This window comes from Brachionichthys hirsutus, chromosome 2 (assembly GCF_040956055.1).
Source record: "Brachionichthys hirsutus isolate HB-005 chromosome 2, CSIRO-AGI_Bhir_v1, whole genome shotgun sequence".
Lineage (NCBI taxonomy): Eukaryota > Metazoa > Chordata > Actinopteri > Lophiiformes > Brachionichthyidae > Brachionichthys > Brachionichthys hirsutus.
This window is the reverse complement of record NC_090898.1, coordinates 15,387,527-15,412,606: the sequence shown is the minus strand read 5'-3', so window position 1 is coordinate 15,412,606 and position 25,080 is coordinate 15,387,527. Positions and strand designations below refer to the sequence as shown.

General features: G+C 50.4%; 4 protein-coding genes across 4 annotated transcripts; 1 reads left to right on the top strand and 3 right to left on the bottom strand.

Moving 5' to 3' along the window:
- Positions 1-417: 417 nt before the first annotated feature.
- On the bottom strand, positions 418-3,012 carry LOC137902459 (serine/threonine-protein phosphatase 6 regulatory ankyrin repeat subunit C-like). The gene is made up of 10 exons (XM_068746551.1): positions 2,863-3,012; positions 2,188-2,271; positions 2,020-2,098; positions 1,827-1,897; positions 1,534-1,740; positions 1,373-1,460; positions 1,144-1,286; positions 784-996; positions 615-693; positions 418-536 (listed from the first exon to the last, which is right to left on the bottom strand). The coding sequence occupies exons 1-10, from the start codon at positions 2,887-2,889 to the stop codon at positions 418-420; spliced, it is 1,110 nt and encodes a 369-aa protein (XP_068602652.1). The 5' UTR covers positions 2,890-3,012.
- A 1,222-nt stretch (positions 3,013-4,234) lies between these two features.
- Positions 4,235-7,269, top strand: coq10a (coenzyme Q10A). Its single transcript, XM_068747442.1, has 5 exons — positions 4,235-4,371; positions 4,813-4,965; positions 5,069-5,261; positions 5,346-5,447; positions 5,696-7,269. The coding sequence occupies exons 1-5, from the start codon at positions 4,235-4,237 to the stop codon at positions 5,861-5,863; spliced, it is 753 nt and encodes a 250-aa protein (XP_068603543.1). The 3' UTR covers positions 5,864-7,269.
- A 494-nt stretch (positions 7,270-7,763) lies between these two features.
- Positions 7,764-13,983, bottom strand: cs (citrate synthase). The gene is given in 12 exon segments (XM_068744765.1): positions 7,764-9,130; positions 9,225-9,434; positions 9,652-9,753; positions 9,855-9,984; positions 10,371-10,570; positions 10,674-10,862; positions 11,396-11,527; positions 11,793-11,849; positions 11,851-11,880; positions 12,228-12,335; positions 12,508-12,558; positions 13,856-13,983. Coding segments are annotated over 12 exon segments (1,440 nt in total). The 5' UTR covers positions 13,907-13,983; the 3' UTR covers positions 7,764-8,950.
- Positions 13,984-16,463: 2,480 nt separating this feature from the next.
- LOC137898782 (inactive dipeptidyl peptidase 10) lies at positions 16,464-23,401 on the bottom strand. Its single transcript, XM_068742832.1, has 21 exons — positions 23,327-23,401; positions 22,386-22,438; positions 21,681-21,762; positions 21,458-21,578; positions 21,206-21,360; positions 20,554-20,651; positions 20,345-20,468; positions 20,195-20,236; positions 20,016-20,120; positions 19,447-19,538; positions 18,999-19,046; positions 18,596-18,714; positions 18,467-18,514; positions 18,167-18,265; positions 17,965-18,031; positions 17,667-17,861; positions 17,538-17,592; positions 17,353-17,452; positions 17,212-17,270; positions 16,769-16,841; positions 16,464-16,681 (listed from the first exon to the last, which is right to left on the bottom strand). The coding sequence occupies exons 1-21, from the start codon at positions 23,399-23,401 to the stop codon at positions 16,464-16,466; spliced, it is 2,028 nt and encodes a 675-aa protein (XP_068598933.1).
- Between the last annotated feature and the right edge of the window lie 1,679 nt (positions 23,402-25,080).

Genomic DNA, 25,080 nt, shown 5'->3' with positions numbered 1-25,080 from the left:
CCACCGGAGCTCCGCCTCCATTTGTTTTAGGCGCCGGCCTCCTACCCGCCGGAGGCAGCAGCGTGGAGACAGGTCCTCCCAAATTTGTCCGGGGTGTTTATGTCAAACCCGGCCGACAGGATGTGCTCCTTGCTCATAGACGATACGATACTGTACAGCTGACCTGCAGGGGGGGGCGAAAAGGAAAGGAACGCAGACGTAACCAGGCGCAGGAGCCACGCCCCCCCCCGGCGGCGGAAACGGAAACGTCAACGGCGGGCACAAACCTGAGGAGAGCAACTTGCGACAACAGTCTGAAAAGCCGTAGAGCACGGCCAAGTGCAAGGGGAACATTCCGTGGATCCCACGTCTGCACAGAAACAGAAAGAGCTGAAGCTCCGAACGACTCTGACCCGTGCGGCGCCGCCGCCGCCGCCGTTACCTGGCCGTGTCGGCGCCGTTGGTCATCAGAGTGCTGATCAGCAGCTCGTGGCCGTACTTAGCAGCGACGTGGAGAGGAGTATTGCCGTAAATATCCACGCAGTCAATCTCCCCACCTGACGGCAAGCAGGGGGAGGAGTCAAGCCAAAGGGGGGTCCAATCACGCGGGACGGAAAAGCACCGGCGGCGGTTACCGTTCTGGATGAGGATCTGAGAGCGGGTGAAGCGCCCGTGAATGGCCGCCATGTGGAGGGGGCTCTTCCCTTCTTTGCTCTGCTGGGAGAGAGAAAGGTCTTCGGTCACAACTAAGCGTTCGGAGGGGGGGGGGGGGCGGGGCGTTGCTTCTCGAAGACGACCACGGACCTGCTGGTTGACGTCGGCGCCGTTGTTGACCAGCAGCTCCAGGCAGAGGGCGCCGTTGGTGGAGACGGCGGCCAGGTGCAGGGGGGTGTAGCCGTACTTGTTGGGCTGGTTCACGTTGGCGCCGTGGTTCACCAGCTCGGTGGCCACCGCCTCCTGCCCCATGTAGCACGCCACGTGGAGGGGCGTGTTCCCGAAGCCGTTGGGCTCGTCGATCTGGGGGGGGGGACGACACGCGGACGTGACGGGACGAAGCCGGAGAGGACGGATGCTGACGGATTCACGATGGAGGCGGGACTTTCCCCCCCCAACAGTCCCGGCGCTCCCGTTAGCCCCTTAGCCCCCGCCCCAGACTGATCTCACCTCCGCCCCCATCCTCAGCAGGTGCTTCACGATCTCGATGTGACCGCTGGCGGCGGCGGCGAGCAGCGGCGTGTAGCCCTGCTTGTCCTTGCAGCTCTTGTCGGCGCTGCGGGAAACGAGCAGCTTCACCACGTCCACGTGGCCTGAGACGGAAAAAAAAAAACGCCAACGCCTCGGATCAAACGCCATTTCAGAACGGCGAGCCGACGCGCCGGACGACCTCGCTCACCCAAATACGCGGCGCAGTGGATCGGCTGCCTCTCCTTCTTATCGATGGCGCTCAGGTTGGCGCCTTTGTTCAGCAGCAACTTCACCATCTGCGACGAACGTTAGCGAACGTTAGCACGCGTTAGCGACGACTCCACCGCGGCACGGAGTCGGAGCACCCACCTCTTGGAACCCGCTCTGAGCCGCGTGGTGCAGGGCGGTTCTGCCGGTTCGATCCGCCATGTTCATGTTCAGGCTGCTCAGCTGCGTCAGCAGGGTCTCCGCGCAGCGCGTGGCGCGGTTGGCGGCGGCGACGTGCAGCGCCGTCTGCCAGAACTTGTCCCGCGCGTTAGCCTCCGCGCCCCTCCTCAGCAGCAGACCCACGGCCCTCTGAGCACAGGGGGGGGGGGGGGGGAGTCATTCGTCAGAGAGGCGACCAGACTGAAACGGCTAAACGGAATTAGCTTCCTGCTCACTTCATTCCTGGAAGCAGCCGCCCGGTGCAACGGGGTCAACCACACGTGGTCTTTAGCATTTACAGTGGCGCCTGGAAGACACGAGAAAAAGATTGTTTCCGAGGAGGAGGAGGAGGAGGAGGAGGAGGAGGAGGATGAGGACGAGGAGGACGGCAGCAGCGCTGATTCTTCACACGCAGCGATTTTAAGTCACCTGATTCAATGAGGACGTCCATGATGTGGACGTCACCCACGCAGGCAGCAGCGTGAAGTGGCGTGCGGCGTTCCTGGTCCTGCGGGACAAGTGCACCAACCATCATGGGATTATTATTATTATTATAAGAGGCACAAATCCTCCTTTCTTGCAGGACGAGATCCATACCAGTGCATTGACATCCTCCTTTTTGTGCAATAGTAGTTGAACTTCTTCGGCGTTACGATTGAAGATGGCCTGGACCAGAGGAGGCTGAAATACAGTCAGGGACACCCGCTAGGACACTGGATGATGATGACGCCGTTTGTCTCCACTCGTGTCCAACACACGCCGATCTGCGTTTGTGGGATTTAACTATTCGTTTCGATTATTGCACGTGTGGAATTCGCACTTTGTTCTTTTATGTTAGCTTTGAGGGAGCAAATACGAGCCCTGCATCATTCCAGTAAATAGACCGAGCCCTAGCTTCGAGGCCTCGAGGCCTTCGTTTGATACCTACGTCAGCCCAGCCGAGCAGATAGCCGCTAGCTGCTAGTTGCTAGCTACTGCTAGCTTGGCTACTAGCTGCTAGCTGCTCTGCTGCGGAGCTGGCTCAGACCCAGCGGGCCCGGACGAGAGCTGCAGTAACGTCCGTTTCCCAAGCGACTGGGGAGCAACGCTAATCGCTGGGAGCAACGCAACACATCTCCGGTATTCATCTAAACGAATATGCACCGCTCGGTCAGCTAACAATAAAAAAAAAAAACCGAATCTGCGAATACGACGCTGCGCACGAGAAGATGCATTTCCCAGCAAATAGACCGCACCGCAGCTTTAAACGCGGAACGTTCCCTTTCAACCAACCTGGTCTGCAATGTTGAGTACTCCCATCTCCCAAACTCAGCCAGGACGGAGCTCCTTCATGAGGATGAAACTTCGAGGTATACTGCGGCGCGCTACTTGTATCCACTTTTCAGACTACACCCATCGCTGGCTGCGAACAGAAATGCGGTCCTGATCTGTCACTGTTGTTGTCTGCGTCGTAGGTCTGGTCTGACGACGCAGGCTTCGGCGGTGCGGGTCCGCCTACAGGCGTGGCGGTCTTTTTTCGGTTCCGCTGGTTGAAATGGCGACATCGTGTGGAGAAACGTGGTAATACATTTGAACTGGAGGTGACTCAGATGGGTCGTCGCGCAAGGTGGAAAAAAAAATACTGATTATATTTATATTAATTTCGTAGTTACTCGACAGAATTGATGCGCTTTTGCTTAATAATAATTAACTACATGATGGAAAACTCAGTTTAGATTTGGGGTTGTAAATGAAGGGCATGTTCAGATTATACATTTATAACAATGATATGACATTATCGACTGAAATCATATGTTTTTTTTTAATGTTCTTTACATTTGATTGGTTGTTATTCATATTATCATTGCTGAACACAGAAATAGGAAATGATGTTCCAGAGAGCAGCCGGTTTGATAAATTAAGATGGAGAAGCATGCGTTCAAGGAATGCCCTTCTAGGTGTCTCTGTTTCAGCAGCAGCACAGTTCATAAATGCATATATTTATATTTATGTCCAGCAACCCATAATAGGCCGACAAAGAAGAAAGTAAAAACATTTACATAAACAGTACCTGTACATTTTTAAACTGTGAGCCATTTAATTTGAGTCAATACAATTACATTAATAAATATTAGTGTAAAATAAAACATGTCGTTTTTTGTTGCATGAATGTTTCAAAATTACAGATGATTATGACCCTAATTCTGACTTTAAAGTCTAAAATTATTTATTTTTAGGGGGAAAAGAACAATTCTGCTGTTATCCTCCAAGGCGGTAGAGGGCAGCATTTCACCGCACGGCCGTCTGACTCAACCGAACGCCAGCTGAGCTGGCAGCAGAAGAAAGAAAACATTTGTCCCACCGGCGTTTCTCGTTCGGTAGCGAAAGCTCGTCCGCCGCTTTGTGTTACGTAACAAAAACCGAAACCCAAAGTCGCTGAAATTATTTATACTTCTGTGTTCGTTGAAGTTTGAGACGCGACTGTTCGCGGCGCGTCTTATGCAACAATTCTTGCTAGCGGTGTTAGCATGTTAGCGTTAGCTGCGGTCGGCACGGGAAAGACTGTCGGGAATCGATAACGCGCGGATAGTTGAGTTATAATTAATATAGCGGCACGAAGCCGGCGCGTTCGGACGGGCTCATCCTCGCAGGCCGCCATTGCTTAATGGCAGCTACGGCCGCTGCTCGGCGGATTCCGATGGGGGTGCGGACACTTAGCGACTTTCTCCACACCGCCGCGGCGGGCTCGCCTCGCGCGGGTCGGGCGCCGCTTCCCAGAGGACGCCCGCGAGAAAACATCAGGTGAGGTCGCCATGTTTTTATGCAGCTCTTTACTCAGAACCTGACGAATAACACCTGTGTCCCACACCGGCGGTTCGTGGCGTCGCCATAGTAGATTCCCTAAAAGGACCCTGGTGCCGTTCGATCTGATCCCAGACCCACCTTTCTACGAAATAACATTCAAATCCCTTGCAGACGTTTTGTTATCCCTAATATGTATTTGTGTGGCCCCCATTGGTATTAGTAAACACAACCTTAAGGTAGCATCCCATAGTAGGCCTCACTCTTTATGCTGTAGGAGTCCAGTGATGGCGGCTCATCCGGTTCCAGTGTTAAATGACTGGATGTTTATTGCTGTTGGATAAAGGCCCCCCCCCCCCCAGCAGCCTTGTGCCCTTTCCTCTGTGGCCTGCGCCTCATTCCAGAATGTGGCCTGACGGAACGCGTCTCTCACCTCTTCAGACACTTGTCATCGTGCGGCATTTTGATGACGAGAACTCCGAGAGTGCGTTGCCTTCAAAGCTGGGACGCCGTGCCGCCCGCCCCCCCCCAGAGCAGAAGCTTCATCAGCCTGACCAACAAGAGGAAGGAGTACTCCGAGCGCAGGATAATGGGGTAACTTTCCGGCGTGTGTGTGTGTGTGTGTGTGTGTGTGTGTGTGTGTGTGTGTGTGTGTGTTTCCCCTCAGGAATTAATCGTGCAACGTTCGCCATCGTAGGTTTTCCATGCAGGAAATGTACAACGTGGTGGCCAACGTCGCCGACTACAAGCACTTCGTGCCCTGGTGCAAGAGGTCCGAGTACATCACGAAAAGAGCCGGCCACTCCAAGGCGCAGCTGGAGGTGGGCTTCGCTCCGGTGGTGGAGAGATACACGTCGATGATCACCAGCGTCCGGCCTCACCTCGTTAAGGTGCGTCTGCGCCGTAGCGTCAGCGCTAATGGGGGGGGGGTTCCGTTCTCTCATCGCTTTCCCGTCTCGTCTGGCTGCTTTCAGGCCGTGTGCACGGACGGTAAGCTGTTCAATCACCTGGAGACGATCTGGCGCTTCAGTCCCGGTATTCCCGGGTATCCTCGCACCTGCACGGTGGACTTCTCGGTGAGTGTGCTGCAGCAAACCGGTCGGACGCCCTTCTTAAAATCGTTTTGAAACACTTTTGTTCAAATTGTCCAAGTGAGACCTTCGATTGTGGTATTTTCTTTGACTGACGAGACAAAGCGAGTTTCCTGCGGGTCCGGCTTTGACCAGCGCCCGCGTTCCTAAACGTCTAACGTCCGCCTCGATGATCAGACCCCGTTCCTGCCGTTGCCTTCTTTTAAGTCTCCTCCGTTTTGCGTCTTTTCCAGATATCCTTCGAGTTCCGCTCGTTGCTGCACTCCCAGCTGGCCTCCATTTTCTTCGACGAGGTCGTGAAGCAGAACGTCGCCGCCTTCGAGCGGCGAGCCTGCAAGCTCTACGGCCCGGAGACTCCGATCCCGCAAGAGCTGATGTTTCACGAGGTGCACGAGGCGTGATGGCGGCGACCGCGGCGTCCCCGCCTGAACCTTGAACCTCGCCAACCTTCCTGTCTCGCGTCCGCACGAACTTGCATGACGCGCTGCGTAGTCACCTTTCACTTTGTCTCCGTCTCGGCTCCGGGGAAATGTTACGCGTCCCGCTCCCGTCGGCGCCGGGTCGGGACGCTCATCTCTTCCTCCCCGGGTTCCGGCCTGCCCGCTTTCCGTCTACCTCTGGTTGAGGGTGTGTCGCTGAGCAGAAGGAATCTGCCGTTGCTCCGTCGGTCATTAAAAGTTTTATGTGTTCTAAGCACCAATCATCGTGGATTATTTAAGACACCGAACAAATCACAACTTTCATTTCTTCTTAACCGGGATCAAATCTAGTCTCGCTGTGACTTCCCACGCGGATGCGTCGATGACATCATCAGCGAGACAGAATTCTGTTTGCCACTGAATTTATTTCAAATGTATTTTATTTTTTTGATTCCTTTGGTGGTTATTTGCACATTTTCATTGAGTTTTCAGCGGCGGGGAGGGAACGCCCGGTTTGAGGAATTAGGATTTGGCCTTGGTGCTGTAACGTTTTATTGGATAGAGGCCTGCCGGTTTTATTTTAGTCTGGCTTAGAGAGAGGGGAATATAAAACTACAGAAAGAACGTTGAAGGCGTTCTATCCTTTCCTCCGATAAATAGTTTGGTTTTATAGACTTCAAATGTTTGGAATTAAAGACTTTGCACAACAGATCTGTTAGTAAACTATTATGGCCACGCTCAGAGTAATCTGATTACTGTGGCGCTAACAAGCAGCTTATGAAAAGACTTCCGCCGTGCTTTTTATTTTTCTACGCAGTCCGTCTCCTGAAGGTCATCCAGAAGGTCGCTGCTCCTCCATTCTGTGCAGAATACTTACTGGATTGTAAAAGTTGAAAATCAACTGTTCCCATTTGTGGGACTTTGGATGCTTTAGCTTTTATTACATTATGGCGTGTGAACGTAAAGAGAAAAACTTCCAAGAGTTGTTTGTAAAGGTGATCGGTTCTAATCCCCGTCAAGGTTCAGGTCACCAAAGGTCAAAAGGAAATCCTCAGTCTGGGACTTGTATTTTTGAATCCTACTCCAGCGTGTTGTCATTTCGCTTCATTTAAGAATCCTCACCCCAGGAATCGTTTGCCAAGTCACATTTTAGGTGCCAACATGTTTCTCCTGAATCGGGTTTAAAAACAAAATGACATGAAAGTTAGATTTTAATATTCTAGTCTCACCTCAAGCGTTCGGCTCCATGTTGCAGCTCCTGAAGGATGAGAAGCATCGCTCCAACTGACTGAAGTTACAACAGGATACATCAATCATGTTAAAGTCTTTGCAATGCAAGCCGAACGTGTTACTGTAAATACTGTGGTTGTGTTCAAAGCATTATTTAAATAAAGGTTGAACTTGACTCTTGTTTTGCGCTATTCCATCCCGACTAAACACATTTATGTGAAGCTAAAACTTGAAGCATCACTTTGCTGCAACCGGAGCCGGGCAGGGAGAATGTCCCGTGACCGAGGGGAAACCGGAGCGGGGGCGACCGCGTGTGGGTCGGTTATTAATAACGGTCGCGTTAAATCTCCAACGTTGCAGCAAAGGAGCTTAAAGAGAAGTTAAATATCTTGATTGTTGATCGATGTTTATGGAATTTGACACAATCATGTAGGACGGGGGATTTCTATCTTTCCACCGAATTTCATCTGGGCCGGATCCGGATTGTGGCTATTTTTTTTCAAAGAACCGTCGGTACACTTTGCGTTTTCGTCCTGCTGTGCATTTAATATGCGTCGTCTCACCGCCGAGTCGATTCCACATCGGAGCAGGTCGACGGATTCGTTCCATCGTTAATACCCGAGGGGGCCAAAAAGATGAGACGAGGAGGGCGTGAATAAAAACATTTATTTTTCAGCTTTCCATTATTCACCCATCTGACCCGACCCCCTCCCCCGTTCCTCTGATGAATCCACCTGCAATGAATTCTCCCAGTTATAAACGTAGAAATCTCCGGGCTCCTCTACGATCAAAATAACACCGACGTGGAAAAACAACCAAAGAACAGACACGTCCGATAACACAGCGGGGCGTGGCAGACGGCCGAACAGCAGCAAGAGCCGAAAGCTAAGATCAAAGAGCTTGAACTACAAACGCACGGCGTGCCGACACGCCTGGAGGTCAAGAGCAAGCTGGAAGCGCGAGAAACGGCGCCGGCGAGGAAACGCCCTTTTCCTTTTTTGTTCGTCCTCAATATTTCACAGTGACCAGTAAGACTGAACACGAACACACCGACGGCCATCTTTGTGGTTCTGACAAGCAAATGAGAGCTCATACACACATATATATGTATATACATATACCTATGTACATGAAGTATAAATAAATCCAGATCGAAAACCCAAAGATTTTAGTTTTATACATCAACACCAAAGAAAAAAATGTCTATGCCGACGAATTATTTTGATCATAGAGGGACTACAGGTCATCGATAAAATTAGAATAAACTACAAAAAAAAGGAGGTGAAAGATTTAAAGGGGCAGCATCTTTTAACCGATTTCACTTTGTGGATTTCACTTCTTTTTTTTTTGTCTTTCCTAAACTGGAGTGTTCATAAATGGGAGTGAAATGGACTGACAAGCTGGGATTCCCCTCTGGGATCATTGCGAAGGGGAAACGGAGCCCGTGAAGGGGGAGGCGGCCTTTTCCAGCAGAGGCGGAGTCAGACGTTTAACTTTAGATAAATACAGAGGAAGTGAGATTCTAACGATTCCCTTTGAACGTCGCTCACTGTTCATTATTCCCCCCCAGCACAAGCAAAAAGCTCAGCGATGCGTAGTAGCATGGGTCGTGTGTGTGTGTGTGCGTGTGTGTGCGTGCGTGCGTTGTCAGCCGCTTCGACGCCAATGGTGAGACGATTTAAAAAAGGCCCTTTGGAGGAAACGACATTAAAAGCGAACCGCCTCTTTGAATCCCGTCGGGAATGACAGGAGCCCGAACTTGTGTCTGCTTTTTGACATTTCCACCTCTTCCCACGATCGGCTCGCACCCCCCCCACCCCCACCCCCCGCCAGTCCCCTTCAGGCTGTTCGGCCCGACTTGGCTCCCACCAGGGACATCAGTCCATCCGTGCTCATGGACTTGGGGCGCTCCAGCGGGAAGCCCAGCGCTCGGCTCCACACCAGCTGGGCGAGGACGCCCAAGGCCCGGGACACGCCGAACAGCACGGTGTAGTAATTCATCTCCGGCATCCCGTAGTACTGGACACGCAGGAGACAGGGGGGGGGGGGGGTCAGGGGGGGCTCGTTTTGAGACGTTGATGCGTCACTAAAAGGGCTCCAGGTGTTTTCCTACCTGCAGCAGCACGCCGCTGTGGGCGTCGACATTGGGCCAGGGGTTCTTGGCCTTGCCCTGCTCCAGGAGCACGTCGGGAACAATCTTGTAAAGCTGAGAGACCAGCTTGAACATGGGGTCATCGGGCAGGTGCTTCAGGGCGAACTCACGCTGGCAAGTGTACCGGGGGTCGGTTTTCCTCAGGACGGCGTGGCCGTAGCCGGGAACGACCTACGAAACACGGGACGCACCGACCTCAGACGGGGCGTGGCCTGGGCCAGGATCACGCTAAGCCTAGCATCTGTAATCTTCGTGCCGGTTAAAAGAGGAAACTCTCACGCCGCCATATGGAGATAACAGGAAGTGACTGACGTCGACACAAGTCGAGTCTTAAAGCGCGAACTCCGGCGCTGCCAGAAGGCGGGCCGAACCGCCTGCATTTCCTCACCCTTCCCGACTTCAGCGTGTTCCAGATGTAATCCCTCATGCTCTCATCGGACACCTCTCCCCCCATCTCCTTCTGCAGGGCCGTCAGCCACACCAGAACCTCCTGTGGACGCAGGAAACAACACACGGCGGTGAGACACGCCCCGAAGGGAATGAGAGCCGTCGTTTTTAAAATGAGAGCGCAACGCTCGGTTCAGGGCCGACCTGGTTGGCCAGGCCATGCAGGGGGCCGGCCAGGCCGTTCATGGCGGCACTGAAGGACAGGTAGGGGTCGGACAGGGCGCTGCCCACCAAGTGGCTGGTGTGGGCGCTGACGTTTCCTCCTTCGTGGTCACTGTGACACGAAACAGAATTCTGAACCGAGGGACAAGCAGCATCTGTTGGATCACTTCTAAACAAACCGAAAGTCTGGACCTTTGAGATTTCACCGTTTAAGTGTAATATTCAGTTTAGAGAGTAAACCCCTGATTCATAGTAATCTGTATTCCAATTACCGGTACCAGGATTTAACCTGCATGTAGTTTTACATTCTGTCCACTAGGAGGACTTCCAGCATTAGCAAAAAATTCATAATTTGGCTTAAGCAATATAATAACAATATTGCACCTCGTAATTGGGACGCAATGTTGTAGCAGAAGAACCCGACGGAACCAGTGCGATTCAGAAAGTGTAAAAAAAACAAAATGGAAGCTGGTTAATGATCCTCCGGACTCGCTTCACCTGTGGATGGTGAGATAGAGCCTCATGAGCTCGGTGAACTGGGCGTCGCTGTAGCCGAGCATGTTGGTGAAGTTGTGGGACCAGTCCAGGTTGGAGTCGATGGCGCCGATGCTGCTGCCTTCGCGGTACAGGTTGCGGTAGATCTTGGCGGCAATGCAAGGCAGCTTGGCGATCAAGTCCATGGAGTCTTCGTAGACAAACTAGACGACCAAAAGCAAAGAGATTTGAGAGACAGACGTCGGCAGCAGTCCGGTGAGGCTGCGACACTCGGACCACGGCCAATGCTTAAACGTGGAAGCGCACCTCCCAGTATTTGGTCTTGTGGACCCCCTCAGAGTAGGCCCGCGCGAAGTTGCTCTCGCTGTTCAGAGCGGTGATGGCGGCGCTGAACTGAGACATGGGGTGCAGGTTTGTGGGGAAGTTATCCAGCATGGTGACGACATGAGAGGGAAGAGCCGCCCTCTTCGCCCACTCTTTGGACACCCAGTTCACCTGGAGGGATGGAAGCACAACTTACAGTTGGGGGGGGGGGGGGGGGGCGGAGAGAGTCGCTTTTCTACCTCGGCTGCCCTCCTTTTGGATGCGAAGGACAAAGTAATCGATCTAACCTGCTTTAAAGTGAAGTCTACCAAAGAACAAAGAGGTCGTCAGCTTAAAAGGGAATTCTTATTGCCACGTTATCTTTATGTCACTCCTCAAGTCGACGGTAATAAAACGACTATTTAGGTACAAACTGCCTCCTGTTCAACGGTTATATAACAATGTTATGTTTCTTCAAACACCGGGTTCTCAAGTCATGCGTAATTCAGAGACACTCGTGAAACATCTTGTAACTAGGCCTCCCAGGTTTACCGAGCGAGGCGACAGTAAACACGTCACACCCGTCTTATTAGCTAGCTTCTCTTTGATCTCTGCAGGAATATTTAAATTATTCCTGCAGAGTCGACGAGTCGTGTCCGAGACACCAGCGGGGACTTGAGAGAAGGGGAGCGAGGGGGGGGGGTTGGGTTCTCTCTCCCACTCACCTGCTCCTCGGTGGGCACCTGTCCCGTGACCAGCAGCCAGAAGAGGCCCTCGGGCAGCGGCTCCTCTCCCCCTGGAGCTTTGGGCAGCAGCTTCTGACACTCTGGGATGCTGTAGCCCCGGAAACGGATGCCCTGTTTACCCAGAGATCCACGAAGGCAAATCAAGATGGAGTTCAGGGACGTCAGCTTAAGATAAATGTGTTTCTGACATTCATCGCCCAGTTGATAAATGTTAAGCAAGTTATCCTGCGGTTCCGCATCCAACCAGCACGACCTCAATCAATAAATCTCAATGATTCAAGCAATTGTGGGGGGGGGGGGTTAACAAGATCTACAATAGCAGTCCCACTGCTGCACTAAAGCGCCCAGATTCAATCGGTGTTTGAAGGCCACTGACCTCATCGGGATCCAACACGGAGGTCTCATACACCAAACACGGAGGTCTCATACACCAAACCCTTCATCCCCCTCATGCCTCCATAGACCTGCGAGTGAAAGTGTCAAAATACGACTGAACGTGATGCTAATAATAGATTTACACAACGTTAAAACGTAAGAATCCAGGAAATCAGGGATGCTTGACTCAAAAACCGGACGGGAACGTCGTTGGACTTGTTGAATGACTCAACGAATGTGTCGCCGTCGGCAACAAAGCAGCGCTGCGACCATTTTGTGGCCTCTAGCGGAGGTCAGCCGTCGACGTCTTACACAGTAGCTGAGGGTGAGCAGGCCTGCAGGGATCGGTTCAAGCACCGGGTCTACAGACGGCGAAATCACGGCCGACGGCCTTCAAGCTAATGAAAATAGAAAATAAAACAGCGGCGTCACTCACCATGTCAACGGTAACCTGCCCTATGTCGGTTTTGCCATACTGTTGCTTGAAGCTCTTGATCCTGGACTGCTCTTTAGGAATAAGGTCTGCAAGGACGTCCTTCAGATTCTGGACAAAAACATTCAAAACAGCGCGTCCTTGATCAAAGAACAATCCGGATTAGACTGAATACATTACGAAAAGAATTGATGCGTCGCTGCACAATGTTAATCACGCTCCGTTACTACGAGTGATGAATAAATAAAATGACACGCGACACGGGAGGGGCCGATGCACTTACTGTTGTTGTGGCGCTGGCATTCCGGGCGGTCACAAGGAAGTAAGTGGCGTTCTGCGTGACAAATAACATAGTACCGGTAAGATATTCCCTCCAACTTCTCTTCTAAAATCCAAAAATCACACTTTTCAAGCCTGCTTAAAGTTCTGATGAACTCAGACAAGCTTGCAACAAAGAAGAGATGATCAATGATGATCAAAAACAAACTCATTATTCTTCAGGTAAAAGAGATAGATAATTAAACGCTGCATGGTTTCCAGAGTGATGATGATGATGAATATATTTATTAGATAGAATGTTAGAGTACAAGTACAGTCACACAGTACTAAGAGGAGCATTTCAAAAAAGCCCTTGCGGTCTTGTTTCCGTTGAAACGTTGGATTGTTGCTGAAAGCGGGGCAGCAAGAATTAAAAGTACAGGTCAATAATAATAATAATAATAATTTAAAGGGTAATAATACAAGTCAATCCCCAAAACTATGTTAAGCCTTTGTTAAAGGAGTATTTTCTTTCTTTCCCTGCCCTCTGAAGGAGAAGTAGTCACGTGATATTTTAAGTTTCCACATGCATCTCGCACAATGACCTGTTGTCAAAGGTCAGAGGGGTCGGTATAACACAGGGTTAATCTGAGAAGAACACATTTCTCCAATCCATACAAAGTTACAAAGTAATATTTTGTCGCCGTCCCAAAAGAGAGGACATATTTCCAAATTATGTTTGCCATCAGGACCCGCAGTGAATCTCTCATTTCTAGTGTTGTAAAGCTTTTTACGTTTTGGGAAAACATAGATGTAACATTTAAAGGAATATTGACAAGATTTACAGTGAAAACAAGGTGACTTGAAATGAGAGGTTTATATATTTTAATGTGAAGGTCAATGGGAGAGGTGAATAAAGATTAAAGTTGAAGCTTAGTTCAGAAGCGATGGCGGCTTAAACCGAGACTCTGATTAAACAAATATTAATTATTAATAATTACACAGTCATATCTGCGGCTGAAGGAAACACCTCCAGGCGGTGGCAACGCCAGGCCAGTGTAAAAAGACACGGTTCCCATGCTAATATTAGCTAACAAGGAACAAGTTCATACAACGACACAACTTAAGCCTTTCGGTTTACCCACATAATACACCGATATATAAAAGATATATTTAAACCAATTAGCGTTACTTGGATACGAGATATTACAAGGCACGTTCTTGGGCAGCTACATATGACGGTATGGCTACAAATGCTAGGACTAGCTAGCGTCAACTAGCTTGTCATTACGGTGGCTAACCGGACGCTAGCTTATGAGATAAGGTCCACGGTTTCTGTAAAGTGCCGCGGCGGCCGTTTTAATTTATCTTACCTTCGAATTGAGCAGTTTAGTCGCTAGTCTGCTGACCGTCAAAAACGACATGGCGTCTCTGTGAGTGTTGCTGCTTTAGACTAAGGAAGGAGGCCGCTGGCAGAACCCGCGGAGTAGGTTGAAGGTGCCCCTCTCGAAAGCAGAAGGTTGAACATGGATTCTGGCCCGCAAGTAGTAGCACTGTTGATTGGACGATTGGATGGCTGGCTGCCTCTGCGAGAACGAATTTCATTGGCTGCTGGGATATATGGTGCGCCCTGATTGGATACAGGATAACAGACTCCGTGGGGAAGCCCGGGTGCTGTTCAAGAGCCAACGGTGTTAAATCCAGTTCTGCAGGATAAATAATGTGCTTTTTTTTGTGTGTTTATATTTAATAGGATTGTGCAAAAAATTACAAACGGATTTATATGGGACTTTACATGTCCTGGAGGTGATTGCATTTTAATGATGAATATGGTCTGGATTAAATTATTCTTTAACGTTGTGAGTCAGAGCATTTTTTTTATTATTTTTTTATTTTACAACTTTAGACCAATAAAGCACATGTCTTTCAGTTCTGATGAATTTCCTCCAAATGTTTTTGTCTCGGCAAAATGTCTCATTGTACCTGATTGTTATGATAAATACAGACATGATTTTGCTATGATCACACCTTAACGGCTCAGTCAAACACACCAATTATTATTCTCTGTTTCACATGACTTTACATTTCTGAAATGTTCTGGAGAAAAACCTATGTGGGCACAGCGCATACTTTTGTCTTCAAATGAGCATCCTTTGTCCTTTACATCTAGGTGGACTCTGATAAGACTTCTGTCTTCAACGACTGCAACGAACTAGAACAGTTCTTTTGACTCAACTGACCATAACTTCTGTCGTTATAGCAACTTCAAGGATTATGATTATCGTGTCCCGGATATGTAAGAATACCAGTTCTGTATTACCTGTTGGGTAATTTTTGTGTAATCCTAACAGACAAGCAGCCAAAAAAAAAAAACAGTATCAGCAAAAGCTACTGTCACACTGATAACAGTTCATAAACGGCCTGCTCCAAATACCCTTGTCTGGATAGCCTGACAATGAACCTCCTCTACAGTAAAGGTTATTTATTAAGTTTAAAGTACACATGATGTTCCCTCTGCACAGATCCATGGAGTTCTCTTAATGAAAAGTTTCCTCTGTATAAATATAAGGTCTCGGGGTCACTGAAATGAAGGACTTTTGCACAGAATCTTTGCTTAATATGGAAAATATATATGTATTTGTTAAACCTAGTTTTGACCTACTTATAATCAATCATGGAATATATGCTTTCAGGCCTGCTTTTTAAAAACCTAATCTCAGTAACCATGATCTTTGTAGCTATTTACAGCCATAACAGCAGATAATAATTAATGCCAAAGTTCCAGTGGTGTTCTTACAATGATTAAAGTCAGTAGCTACCAAAGAGTATTTGTAGGTAGAGGTATTTACTTCATAATCATAATTATCCCTTCAGTTGACCTTTTAGAGCCAATGGATTTTGGCGGGTTTTTTTTGCTGGAAAATGAGAAATTAGCTTTAATGATGTGAGTTGTTTGGGGGGAAAGGAGCATTACATTCACTGCTAAAGCAGGCATGCAGTTTGTTTGACTACTTGATGGTCAAGCTCACACCTACTATATTTGTGAGCTATAATATAATGGCACAGTATTTATTTTCAAAAGGAACAGTTTATTTTAGCAATGCACAACAAACCATTACAACGCCAGGATGTCTCCATACAGAGACAAACCGTTCTTCCAGACACAATACAAACAACAGCATTGTTGAAAATCATCCTCAAATCAGAGCTTGTGATGAAAATAGTCTCATTTACATACCGGCGCTCATTCTTAATCACACAAAAATGCAAAAATTATGCTAATAATGCCGGTGGATAAAGTCCATCAACTGTATTTGGCACATTTAGAAGGATGCATATGCTCAGTTAAATTCACAGTTTGTGAGCCGGGAACACACGGTACAAAAGACTAAATATGCGGCTCGATAGCGACAACTTCAAAATCGATTGGGATCAGTTTTCGTGTCATCAGAGGTTAGCTTTTAGGCTGGAATTGGCATTGATTAGCAATCACTGACTTTGAGCTTCGGTCACATCAGAGCTCATTACAGCCGTTTAATGCATAACTTCTCTCACAACATCCATAAAGACTTTACACGCCTCCCAGTGTGTTCCCGGCTGCTGGCAGATTTAAAACGTTCCGCCCGGGGGGGGTGGGGGGGTGAGATGTCGACCTGCCAAACGCAGAAGGTACAAGGTAAAATAATCATCATGCAGCCATTACGACATGCATGCTTTTAAAATCTTTGTAAACTCGTGGAAGAATCGGTGGACCTCTGGCCCACGTCGCCCGCAGACAAACGAGGCGTCAGACAAGCAGAAATAATTGTGTGCAACAAGGCATACCATACATCAATGTTTCCAGATGATGTTGGAGGTGATCTAATGTGCTTGGTCCCCATATCCTGGGCTCTTGTGCCTGGTAGTCTGACCCAATTGAATATTTAGGATTCCATACAGTCCTCGGACAGCGCTTCAATAAGACGGGAAGGGGCTGTGGGTTCAGTCGTCTTCCTCCTCCTCATCTTCTATAGGATCTAGGAGGATGCTGTGCTTCAAGCAGGTTTGGAGGTAATTCACCACTGTCCGCTGGAAGTGCTGGACGCTACTCAGGTCTCTCAGGATGTGGCCCTCATCCGGGTACAGCTGCAGGGAATAGTTTGCTTCCACCTTCACCAGACGGCTCAGGAGCTCAGCGCTATGTTGGAAGTGTACCCTCGCTTTGGACAAACACATGCGTATAAATTAAAGTCAGAAACATGAGAATTTACTGTCAAAGTCAGGAATAAGAATGACTGAGATCTGACCGTCTGCAGTTCCATGCAGGATAAGGAAGTTCTCGTCTTTCAGCTTGGTAACATCCTCCAGTAGCGAGGCGGTCTGAAAATAGGAGCCGTCACACTTTGAGTAAGGAATCTTCCCAGCTGACATTTAAACTAGCACAACATACATCAAGCTTTTTTTTAATTAGATTTAGATCATTTATTAGCTTAGATTTGGATAATGCAACAATCTGCAAACTGCAGAACAAAAGCAGTTCTGTCCCGTTCCAGGATGGCTCCGTTCCAGGCCCACTTTCTTTCACTGTTTTTTTTTTTACGAATGATTCATAGTCAGATGACGCCATTTCATTTTTGACCCTCTATTTTCCAGCTGGTTCAAAACATTGAGTTTGATGAAGCTCTTAAAATCCGAATTTCCACGCCACGACTCGGTTCATCCAGACCCGACAGCACGCCGGCAGCCTCACCGAGTAGGCGTGCTCCTCCTTAGCCGGAAGGCCTAAATACCTCTCAGCAAATGCGGCATCTGAAAAAAAAAAAGTGGAGCAACGTTTCATCTAATGTGCAGAACCGCACCTTGAATCATTCACGGCGTGATCTCGACTCACTATAAAGCCTGAAATCGGTTATCGGCGCGGCGGCGGCCGTGCATTGGAAGAGCTTGTCGGTGGTAGCTAACATTTTGAGGGTCAAATATCCGCCAAATGCCTGCGAGAGGGAAAGCGAGTGCTTGAACAATCGATGACAGGCTTGACCGGCTTCTTAAACAGAGCTAATTTTCCAGCGGCGTCACCTTCCCATACAGGAGCACCCGGCGATCATCGATGTAAGGCAGCTGCATCAGCAACCTGCGGGGAACATAAGCTGTAACTTACGTCTCATCGCCTCATATTACACGTGTCGTTGCACGAGCCGCACTGACTCCGTAACCCCGAGGTAATCTTTGACTCTGAGTGAGCCGAGCTTGCGTGGATCCGCGGCGGTTGCCTTCTGTCCACGACCGACCCCGATCCGGCCATCCAGCCAGGCCAAGGCCACGCTGTGCGTACCGGAGAGGACCTGAGGCCAATCGAGGGAAAACTCCTCCGTCACTGACTGACTGCCTGGAACGCCGTCCCTGAGAAACAGGGGGGGGGGGGGGGGGGGGACACGGGATGAGCTTCGCTGTAAGAAGAAAATGGACAGAAACGACCGTCAGGTGTCGTTTCGGCGACTCTTACACAATGACGAGGAGAGGGTGGAGGTTGGCCTCATAACCCTGAGGCAGAGAAAGCTTCAGGTGGAGGTCTGAAGAGTAAAAAACAACGATGGGCCGGGTGGGATTGTTACTGCATTTAGAGCCTCTTCCTGAAAGAAATCTGAAATCTACAACATGAATAATAAACAGTAATTTAAATGATCGGATATCAGTGCGTCTGATACCATGGTTATCGGCAGGGAGGGTCCGGAAAAGGGTCTCGGGAAGCCTCTTGTCCTGCAGAGCTTTAACTAGAGGGCTGTTGTCCTCCAAGACGACGAATTCTACAGGGGGTGGAAGAAAACATCAAATCAGATGCATCAGTGTCAGGAAACAGAGTCGCAGACAGAGGGCGACGTTCACTGGCAGGAAAGCAATGGCAACTCATCCGGACGCCCTCTGTCGGCTGTCAGGGGGAGCTGCAGGCAGTCTGTGAGTGTGTGTGTGTGTGTGTGTGTGTGTGCGTCAGGCGGTGGAACACTCACTGCTGGGCTGCTTCGCGCTGTGGACGGTGACTTTAGGGATTCCTGGGCCTGAGGAAGATTACCAGCAGAGCATGATCAATCCAAGAGCGCGAGTGAAACCCGTCTCTGTGAGGAGCGTCCGTGTCTCACCCAGGCAGCGGAGGGTGAAATGGGTTTGGTTGGGGCTGAATTCGGCATGAAAGAAGCGACATCCATCTATGAGGTCACAGGAGACGCACCGCCGCTGAAACTCTCCGTCCAGGGCCACGCTTGGGAAGGGGAACGGAGGGTTAAAGACCCAATTTCAGGACAAATCGAAAGAACTTCCATTTTACGAGAGGGGCCCATTGAGTTCTAAGACGTTAAAGAAAAACGTCAATGTTTTGAGACAAACTATTAACCGGCAGAACCTTCACAAAGGAGAAGGGTTCAATAGGGTGAGACATAAAAGTCGTGATACATAAATCGTGTCTACGATGGGGGGGGTGTGTGTGTGTGTGTGGGGGGGGGGGGGTTATCTGGTTCCACAGGTAACACAGGGACTCTGGCTCACCTGTACAGGTGTCTGCTCTCTCTGGATTCTTCTGTACTCAGGAAGTAGCTGATGACGACATAAGATTCATGAGAGACACGTTTCTATGTTAATGCGAAGAGACTATTGGACGATAAAACATCCCGTTTGGAACAAACAACCGACGAGATCTATTGTATGTCCAGCAGTCGCCGCCTCCGGCTGGATGAAGACGGATTACAGCCGTGATTTACTCCGAGGGAGCGTAAATAATCCGCTGTCCTCTTCTCTGCCGCCACGAGCGTCGTCGGGGTCAGAGCCATTTCCTCCGGCCTTTGAGCCGAGGTCATTGCGACATCATGAAGCGGCGAGGGCAGAATGAACTCGCCATAAATGACCAGTCACTTAAGCTTCAATAATAAGGAGCTGCTGTGTTAAAAGCACTGAAGGGTAATTCATCCCGGAGCCACACAACGTGGGCGTCGCCTACATTTTCCCAGCTGTCTCGTCCAGGGCGCAGAGCAGGGTGACGTCCCAGCTCCCCGACGTCAGGAAGCGAGGGGGGGCGGAGGGGACGGCGGGCTGCGAAAGACAGAGAAGGAGAGATGAAGAGCAGAGAAGGAGGGGGTAAAATAAGAACAGTCTCAGCGATACGTGTTTGTAAAGTTACTCCGTATTAAAAGTCTGGATGAGATGGAAAGACATCGTTTGCTGTAAAAACAAATGCCCTTATTCATTCCTTAATAAAAAGAAAAGCTGCCCCCCCCCCCTTGTGTGGATTATATGTCCAAAAAGCCTCATTAAACATTTTCTAATCACCTCATTGGCCCCTTTTTTTTGTTAAAACAAACATAAATGAATCTCTTTCATAATCTAAAAGGCGAACCACTATTCCAGCTAATGGGTGAGACAACTCCTCAGGTGAAAATGATCTTCAGGCAATTAGGAAGAAAACAAATGAGACAAATTGCTGCAATAAAGATTGGGGGGGGGGGGGGGGGGGGTACGTTGCTGCTGCGTTTCACGCGACCCCCTGCTGAGGAGCGGAATATCACAGACCTGAGCCGAGAGGCCGGCAATGTGGTGAAACTCCCCGCGAGCGCCCTGCTTCGCCGGCAGGATGGTGTAAAACACGGAGCCGTCAGAGGCAAACAGCGGGACGTCCTGTGGGGGGGGGGTGCAGCGTTCAGGCTAAAAGCAGACGATGGCTGGGTGTGGAGAGACGAGCCCGTCCGTACCTGCCGCTGGTTGGACATGATGTCCATGGACATTTTTTGTTTCTGTCGGGTTCAAATCAAACAATAGAGATGTGAATGAGTCCCACCATTTAGCATTTCGGGGCTATACGTAGGGAGAGCTTAAGCCCCCCCCCCCCCCACACGACGCACCTCTGAGCACGCCCCCGTGGTGGCCTCACACACGCAGAGCACCGACTGGTTCTGGACGCGATTCAGCCAACGGACGGCGAGGCGGGTGCCGCTGATCCAGGTCACCATGGAGATGTAGCTCTCGCTGAAGGGGAGGGGGGGCAGAAAACAATGGTGGGAAGAAAAAGAAGTGGGAGGAAGAGAACTTGACCCCACTCAGGTGTTATTACCTGGCCCTCAGGGAGTCGGGAGGCATCATCTCCAGCGTGTGAGCCGGTCCGTACAGGTTCACCACAAACAGCCCGACCGACGGGATGCTGGCGCCAGCCTGAAAGCGACAAAAAAAAAAGATTAAAAAAACTCTGTAGCCTCACTAGCCGGATGAAATGTGGCATGGACGCCTGACTTTACAGCGAGCTTCGCCGGCAGGTCAAAGTTCCTGCAATGTCAGCGTCTGAGTCTCCTCTTAGCCCCGCCCCCCGAGTACCAGTCTGTCTTAGAATGGTGTTTACTTCCTTCTAAAGCCTAGCGTGGCCTCTCTTCCAGTTATATGTGTCCAATCGTTCAGTAGGTCATGCATCAGTTTATAGTCGGGGGGGCCCGGAGGCTCCGGAGAGACCTGCCTGAGGATAACAGGTCACAGATCTTCTTTAAATCCGTCCTTTGATCTGAGAGCCGTTGCTAAACTGACTTATTAGTTCCTCTTGAAGCTTTTTATTTATCTCTTCGGGATTGTTCGTACTTTCGTGGTTACGGCACCGCTGGCTTGAATTTGCTGCTCCTGTGACGCGCTCCATAAAAGATGTGATTAAATGGCCAAACAAAGCGCAATTCCTTCCGCCTCATCTACATCTGGCTTGAGGACACCGTTACCACCGTTACCTTGGGGTAAGGGAAGATCACATTGGACGGGTAGAGGCCGCCCAGGAAGTGAGGTATTTCCATCACAGGCGTGGCAGAGTTGTTGATGGTGAGGTACGCCAGGCGCGCGCCATCCATCGACCACCAGTGGGCGACGTACGTCAGCAGCACTTCCTCTGTTTGAAGAGAGCGTGTGTCAGTTCTTCCCATCCTGTCTCTCAGGGTTAGGGTCAGAGCCCAAGCGTGAAAACCGTCCTGGTGAAGACGTCCTACCTTCGTACGTCCAGTCAGAGAGCCCGTTCACCACGTTCCTCTCGTGGTCGGTGGCCGTGAGCCGCAGAGGTCTGCTGGTCGCACTCGGCTTGTAGTAGATATCGCCGTCGACCACGAGGGCCTAGCACGACCGGCAGAAACAAACCACGCAAAGCCACTAATAAAAGGGAGGCTGTCCGATTTCTCACGCCGTTGAACAACAGGAGGAAGTGCCCTGGCTCACCAGCTGGTTCCCCCGCGGCCCCCAGGAAGCGTACTGGAGAACGTCCTTCACCCCCTCTGGATGCCGGAGCTCCAGCAGATCCCTGGAAAACACACAGAAAGTACTCCGACATGAGTCGCCTCCATTCGGGAAGTCCTGTAAAAAAAAAAAAAAAGCCCTTTGAGGTTCATCCATGCTCCGGCCCTGAGGTTTGCTTTTGAGTGGGGATGATGTGTGTGAGAAAGGAAACCAAACAGAGAACGGGGGGTGGGGGGGTCGGCTCATGCAAGAGTGCAGTCGCTCTTTCACGTGTTTCACGCCACGATTCGGTTCGTCCTCAGACAGGGGCGAGATTTAAGTCCGAGGCGACGAGCAACACCGCGGCGTCCTTCTCAGATCCATGTCAAAACCATTCCTCGGAAGTCCCGGGGAGCGTCCCGAGACACGACATACAGGCTTTCCCCAATGACACAATGCTGATTATGAATCTCAGGCAGTGGAATCTGGAACACAAGTCTCACGTTGGAATATGGAACCTGGAAAGAAACAACGGACGAATGAAAAGCATGTCTGACAGGAAAACACCAGATTCGGATTGATGAGACACACTCTGGGCGGGGGGCGGGGGGGCGGAGGGGGAGGGGCTTTTCACGTCGTGGGTCGGCTTGCGTCGGTAACACTCATGCCCAGTGCGGCCCATGCATTAGCATTCGTGATCACACCTACCCATTAGCCACATCGTAGATAGCATAGGAGGCTGTGAAGGACTGAGAGAACACCTGAAAGAGGTAGAGGATGTCATGCACACAGGTGCGCTGCACGTTTATGACAACACACACACACACACACACACACACATTTCAGTCCTGACACTTTTAGAGGAAGGCCGAATGCACTCGAAAACGGAGGCGCGCGGAGGAATCGGCTCTGACCTCGCGTTTGTGCGAGAATCAACAGCGAGCTGCGCTCGCCGCTCTTTAATGTCTTCTGTGGATCTTTGCAAAGCATTAAGGGCTTCATTGCTTGTATAAAAGGGCAGCAAGGCCATTAGCCTGCAGAGCTCGAGAGGAAATGGCTCAACGAAGCATCAATTATTTTGTTAACCAGACAGACACAAAGGCGAATGCGTTGGAATCGTCCCGGCGTGCCTGGCAGCTTTAGCGGCTAAAGAAGAGAACCTCCTCCTCTGAGCCAGTTAGAGTTAAATGCATTTTGATGTGCTTCTGTAACCGGAGTGCTTCTGTGTGCTCGTGGCCGTTGCTAATAGACAGTGCTTTAATATGGCTTCGATTGTCCAGCGTCAACCAACGGCTCAGTGCCGCGCATTTCATTTACGGGTCATTAAGCCGCCATTTCCTCCACGTTGCAATTACTGGCATCGTGTCTGAAGAATTTCAATCAGGGGCACAGACTCAAAGAGAGCGAACGTCAAACGAGAGCGCAGAATGTAGGGCAGGCAGACGCTCCCGCGTGAAACGGCATCATCGGCGCTAAATGTCCTCCCCGCCGTGATCGACTGCGGCTGCTGACTCAAGCGCCAGCAGCTCGCCGATGAATTCAATTACCACGTTAAAGAAGACTAAGGGACCGGAGTCAATGGACCGGCGCACACGTGTGCCGTTTCAACCGCAGTCGGCCGCATTACCTGCAGAATTTGGGGGTCATACGTTTGATTCACGCCCTTCCTTTTCTCGAAGCAAAGGGTTGGAACAGGGGTCACCGACGCGGTGCCCGCGAGCCATGGTTTCTCAAGAGTTTGTATAAAATAAAAGACTTCTGGAACAAGTCAAATCTGTCCCCTACCTTGTTAAAACGCTGTTAATAATTAGTGTGAGTAATCATTAAACATGATCAGTGTATTTATAGATGAATATCATTAATGATTAATGGTTTATTAATGTTTTATTTCAGAAGTGTGTATCAAACTGGTAGCCCTTTGCATGAATCGGTGCCCAGAAAGCAGCCCTCGGCTTCAGAAAGGTCGGTGGCCCCTGGGTGGCCCCTGGGTGGCCCCTGGGTGGCCCCTGGGTTGCCCTCTGGCCTCGCAAAAGCCAAGTGCGTCTTGGAAAAAAGCAGAGAAATGACATTCCGCGTCTTCCACACAGCAAAATGAGCAGGGGAACTGGATTCCCCCTCTGTGATGTTCATCCCTTAGATGTTAGAAAAGGTTATGGATGTAGGAGTAGAGCTGCAGAGATGAAAGAGAAGGGGGTGGGGGGGGGGGGGGGGGGGGTAACGGACTACCGAAATGAAGCTGAAATCTGATTGCGGCGTGATAGCTGGAATATAACTGAATGCACGGAAGGAGAAGGTCTGGGAGGGCGATAGAGGGAAGAAAACAAAGCGAGGAAGCGAGGACAGAATGCAGAGAGAGGCGGTCAGAGGCGAGAGATCGCATCGAGGACCGGTCTGGAGGAAGAGGAGGGAGGATGAGGATGAGGAGGATGAAGCTCCAGCGTCGCTCGGGGGAAGCATCTTCACGCAGCTGTTTGTGATTTGTAAGGAAATTGCAGATTCTCCTGGTGATGGAAGATCATGGCGCCGCTGAGCCTGTGTGATGAACAGTGTGTGTGTGTGTGTGGGGGGGGGCTGCCAGCGACGCACCATAAATCCTCCAGGTCTTCAACCCCCCATAAACACCTCCCAAATCCACATCGGGAGGGGCTGGGGGCACATCGTATAGCTTACCCCCCCCCCCCCCCAGAGCACGCCGCGATGGGATGCGACAAAGGGAACCGATAACAGCAACAAGCATCGTAGAATCATTCCATCTCAGCATCGCTCCTGCCTCACAAGCATTTCTTAACAGCCCCCCCCCCCCCCCAAAAAATGTGCCGCCTCTCCTCCCAGCACCCCATCAGCGTTTGCTGCAGAGTGCAGACACGACTCCCTCGCTGAACGCTTTTCGTTTTGCCTCGGCTCCATCTCCATCTCTTTTTATCCCCCCCCTCTTCCTCGCAGAATTCTTGCCTCGGGTTTTTGAGACGAGATATTTTCCCTGAGAGAAATCGTCTTTGTCTTTTGCACCCTTTGATGTGGACCGAACCCCCGATCTCATACCGGCTTATCAAAGCCTCCAGAGCGGACAGGAAACCCCGGAGAAGCTTTTCAACTTTCCTCCCACATCCTCGACAGCGCAGCCTCATCTCTGGGCTGGGCATCAGCTGGGCAGTTTGCACGAGGGCAATTGGTGCATAGCCCCCCCCCCCCCCCCACGTGCACTTCTTTATCGAGCGGCTTTCCCCAGTGTTTTTCTTTCTCTATCATTTCTCCGACGCTCCCGTTCCGAACACTTGCTCAAACTGCTTCAGTCAGCACAACCCCCCCCCCCCCCCCCGCCCACACACACACACACACACACACACAGATAGATGGAAAAAAGTGAGTGAGAGTCAGGAAGATGAGGCGGACTCTGGGAAGA

Excerpts from the sequence above, each read along its gene's own strand:
- LOC137902459 (XM_068746551.1), bottom strand. The coding sequence starts at position 2,889 with ATGGGAGTACTCAACATTGCAGACCAG. Across the intron at positions 2,099-2,187 it reads AGGAGGATGTCAATGCACTG|GACCAGGAACGCCGCACGCC; the intron begins GTATGGATCTCG and ends CTTGTCCCGCAG. Across the intron at positions 1,898-2,019 it reads GGACGTCCTCATTGAATCAG|GCGCCACTGTAAATGCTAAA; the intron begins GTGACTTAAAAT and ends CGTGTCTTCCAG.
- coq10a (XM_068747442.1), top strand. The coding sequence starts at position 4,235 with ATGGCAGCTACGGCCGCTGCTCGGCGGATTCCGATGGGGGTGCGGACA. Across the intron at positions 5,262-5,345 it reads TCCGGCCTCACCTCGTTAAG|GCCGTGTGCACGGACGGTAA; the intron begins GTGCGTCTGCGC and ends GGCTGCTTTCAG. Across the intron at positions 5,448-5,695 it reads CCTGCACGGTGGACTTCTCG|ATATCCTTCGAGTTCCGCTC; the intron begins GTGAGTGTGCTG and ends CGTCTTTTCCAG.
- LOC137898782 (XM_068742832.1), bottom strand. The coding sequence starts at position 23,401 with ATGGCTCGCGGGCACCGCGTCGGTGACCCCTGTTCCAACCCTTTGCTT. Across the intron at positions 21,763-22,385 it reads ATCTACGATGTGGCTAATGG|GGATCTGCTGGAGCTCCGGC; the intron begins GTAGGTGTGATC and ends TGTGTTTTCCAG. Across the intron at positions 21,361-21,457 it reads CTCTGACTGGACGTACGAAG|AGGAAGTGCTGCTGACGTAC; the intron begins GTAGGACGTCTT and ends CTCTTCAAACAG.